Here is a 3,636-nt window from a genome sequence, read left to right as displayed (position 1 = left end):
AGGATTTCTTTTCTTTTTTTTCCTCCCTCTGTATTGTAACTGTAGCCATCATGATCTCATTCGGTATGCAAAAAATACAATTAGCTCAGTACAATTTCCACAGCAATTTGAAGTGTGCCTTTTTCTCCTTTACCATTTTAATTGAATGAAAATGACAGTATGGGCCGAGGTGGCAAACCCCAGCATTTTACAGAATTCATTTCATTTGGGTTTGTTACAGAATAACAATCCTCGTGGTTAAACTAAACCCACAGATCCACACGAACAAGGCATCTTTTCTGCATTCTGGAACCAATGTCTATTTAAATACTTGTCCTCCTTCACAACATTATTAAGCTCCAGAAGACCTTGGTTTATGGACGCTGAGCCAATTTACTCTTACTGCTTTCCTGCTCGCTGAGCTTGAAGTGGGTGTAAGCTAAAATGCCCAACAACGTGCACAGAATCCCAAGGCCTTGATTAACAGACAGTGGATCCTTAAATAAGAGGCACCCTCCCAGCAGGGTGATGCAGAACTTAAAATGTCCAAACATGTTGTACCTAGACATCTGTCAAGGATAACAGCAAACAGCAGTAGTGTTTTTTATAAGAAGAAACACTTGGGAACATCATTAATTACACACAAAGCATGCAATGGTATATCACCTTGACTTCAACTCCTGCAACTTTCCTGTTTCTCTGCAGCTCTGAGAATTAACCCCCACCTAAGGCCTTCCGCCCGTTGTACAAGACAAACTGACACGCCAGCACTTCCTCAAGGGCGTCAAAGTGTGGGCAAATACTCTTTGTAGGTGCGAAGGTCTCATCAGTAAGTTAACTAGCATTATCTATACAGAGAAATGAAATACAGTGAAACATGAACACGCTTTTCCAGCTTCCCCGTTTAAGATAAAGCAAGCAGGTGATCAAACAGTTTTCCCACAGTAAATCAGTCCAAATGAATGCTAACATAATTCATCTGGGAACAGGAGAAACAACTAATGGCACAAAGGATACGTGACAGGTGATGTATTTCCAATGATCCAGTAAATGGACAAGTTTACCATAAAGGCTATTACTCCAGACAGCAGTACCATTATCTGTGGATTAACGGACACGGTCAGTAATCTGGCACACTTTTGGCCAGTTGTAGATACATTCCAGGTTATTTATTTAGTTGCCTTTACTTTCAAATGCAAAATATCAGGCAAGAAAAACACACGGAGAACAAAAATAGGAACAGCTTCAGATCAGTACAGACACTGGTGATGTGTATAAGTAGCTCAGGGTATGATGTCCATAAATACATACTGATAGAACCACAAGCCTTTTCTCCTTCACTCTCAGCAATTTAAAAATCACTTGAACAATGATTTGGAAAGTCTGGCTACTCATACACACAGACGTCATAGGCTTTACCTTTCAGACAAGGTCTTACTTATGGTCACACTAAAAACTACTCTTAAAAACATCCAGTTTTATCCCTGTGAATACTTGCTATCCCATTCATAAACCGCAGTGCTACAAGAAAGGACCCATCACCGAGCAGCACAGTCAGCAGCGGTATGAATGTGCCACTGGCTCTTTTCTGGACAGAAGGATAGAGAGAAATCATTGCTGCCTTGGTGAAAATAAACAAGCAATTCTAGAGAACAACCAATGCTGGCATCCTTCCACAGAAGAGGAGTTGAAAGTGTCAAAGTGAGCATGCTTATTTCTTTTCTGAGTGGACAGTAACAGCTGGAACTAGGGCACTTACATAGCTTTAATTTAATACACTAGGGGAAGCTTCTGGATTTTGTCAGATTTTCCTGTTGCTCAGATGCCCTCTAAACAGAAACAAGAATAAGGAGGTAAGTTGATCGTCAGACAGACTCCTCTGGGAGGAAGTGGGGTGGACACAAGGGTGTTTGTATTCTTTCACATGCCCCTCTCATCTCATCATAGTCGATGACTGTACAAAAATCTGTTTCACAAAGAAACAGATCTGACTGCCAAATTTAACTACATCAGCAATGATTATTTATATTTAAATAAAGTCAATAAAAGCCTTACCACAGCAGAAAGCGTCCAGGGCCCAAATATTCCCCCTTCTCCAAAGACTGGCTCAAAGAAGGGTATGATGAACAACAACATAGCTGAAGACATTGGTGCCTGATAGTAGAGCAACTGCATAGAGTTTACCTGCAACTCATGCTGCTTAGCTCCTACCCACTATAACCAAAAGAGAAAGCTGTTACACACAAGGGAAAAAAACCAAACAAAATCATCAATTGAAAACCCAAGCAAAAGCAAACTGGCTACTAACACAGAGTGGGTATCATGAGGACAATACTATATGAACACATTATTGAGCATCGTCTTCTGCCTTTGCCTAACTGGACGCCCATGTCTTTGTCTCTTGCAAGCGCACAAGCCATGCAAGAAAGTGCTATTCTTGAGGAAAAACAAAAAAGTAGCAGAGCTGGAAAAAAAAAGACCAGCTCCCTTTTATCCTTAAGACAAATTCCAGATCCTGTCTATGAGGGAGCTAAGCACCTTTGCCTAAGTAGAGATCTGCTTTTGCCCCCTTCTTCCCATTTTCCTCCATGCACAAGCTAACAAAACCAGTAAACGCTTGTATTTCTTTTGCCAGTGTGTTCCAAATTTACTGGATTTCATTTCAATATTGACTATAACTTGGATTTTCAATGTAGCGTGCTTTAAGAGATATTAGGTTATCTGTGGTTATGAAGATGGATGGTACAGCCAAAAGGATACATCTTTATATCGCACTGAAGAATATTTAATACTTCATAAATCACATTAATTGGTGACATGGCTTCCAGCATATAAACTTGCTAAGTTCTCAAGAAAAAATACAGAATAATTTCACTTGGTACTATTGTTCCTCCAGCATGCACATCATCACTTAAAGTTACTAGGCAGCATCTTCTCTCCTCCTCCTGCCTCAAAACAGGACAAGAGATCATTATTTATCATCTTGCACACTATAGGTCAAAGAGCCTCATCTCTTTTGGAGCACAGTACACCTGTTACAAAGAAATTAATGTTTAAATTCATGATGAGCACCACATCAGCGTGACAGGAGACAGTCATGGCTGATAATGAGCTGGTCTTGAGCTTTAGAACGATGTTACAGTGGAAAGGGCTAAGGCAGTCCTTGGACATACCTATCTTACAGCCATAACCAGCCAAAAAGGTGCATATATATTAATGCACCCTCTACAAATCCACTTTAGACTGTGTGTAGTCAAAATTGAGGAAGGATGCTGATAAAATGTAAATAGTTGAGGGATAAACCACGGGATAAACTGAAGGAGTGGAAAATGCCCTTTCTAAGGAAAGGCTCAGGCACAAGGCACTGGCTTCAGCAATGAGTAAATCTGTTTCTCTAGAAAAACAGACTTTCACTGATAAAGCCATCTTCACCCTTTGAAAATATGCTCATGGCCACATTAAAGACGACACCCCCATTTTAGCAGCGAGGACTATGAATTCCTTAAACAATTTACCTTAAAATCGTACAAATTACTTAAACAACTACAAAATTTAGTATTCTTACATATTTATAACAGAGTACGGAGGGTTTCCCATAAGGCAACCCGCCGTCTCCAGGTGATCTAACCCAAAGGGGCAGCACCTCGAAGACCAGCC

At 40.4% G+C, this 3,636-nt stretch overlaps 1 protein-coding gene across 1 annotated transcript in view; it reads right to left on the bottom strand.

Annotated features, from left to right (window-relative positions):
* Nucleotides 1-262: 262 nt before the first annotated feature.
* Nucleotides 263-3,636, bottom strand: part of SLC35E3 (solute carrier family 35, member E3) — a gene marked incomplete at its 5' end in the record, with an annotated part of 3,894 nt that continues 520 nt past the window's right edge. The window contains 4 exons of the mRNA XM_010023281.1: nt 263-540; nt 997-1,079; nt 2,035-2,193; nt 3,495-3,522. Coding sequence (XP_010021583.1) covers nt 354-540; nt 997-1,079; nt 2,035-2,193; nt 3,495-3,522 — 457 coding nt within the window. The remainder of the gene's footprint in view (nt 541-996; nt 1,080-2,034; nt 2,194-3,494; nt 3,523-3,636) is intronic.

Source organism: Nestor notabilis, unplaced genomic scaffold, assembly GCF_000696875.1.
Source record: "Nestor notabilis isolate BGI_N333 unplaced genomic scaffold, ASM69687v1 scaffold21141, whole genome shotgun sequence".
Lineage (NCBI taxonomy): Eukaryota > Metazoa > Chordata > Aves > Psittaciformes > Psittacidae > Nestor > Nestor notabilis.
This window is presented reverse-complemented; position numbering and strand designations above follow the sequence as displayed.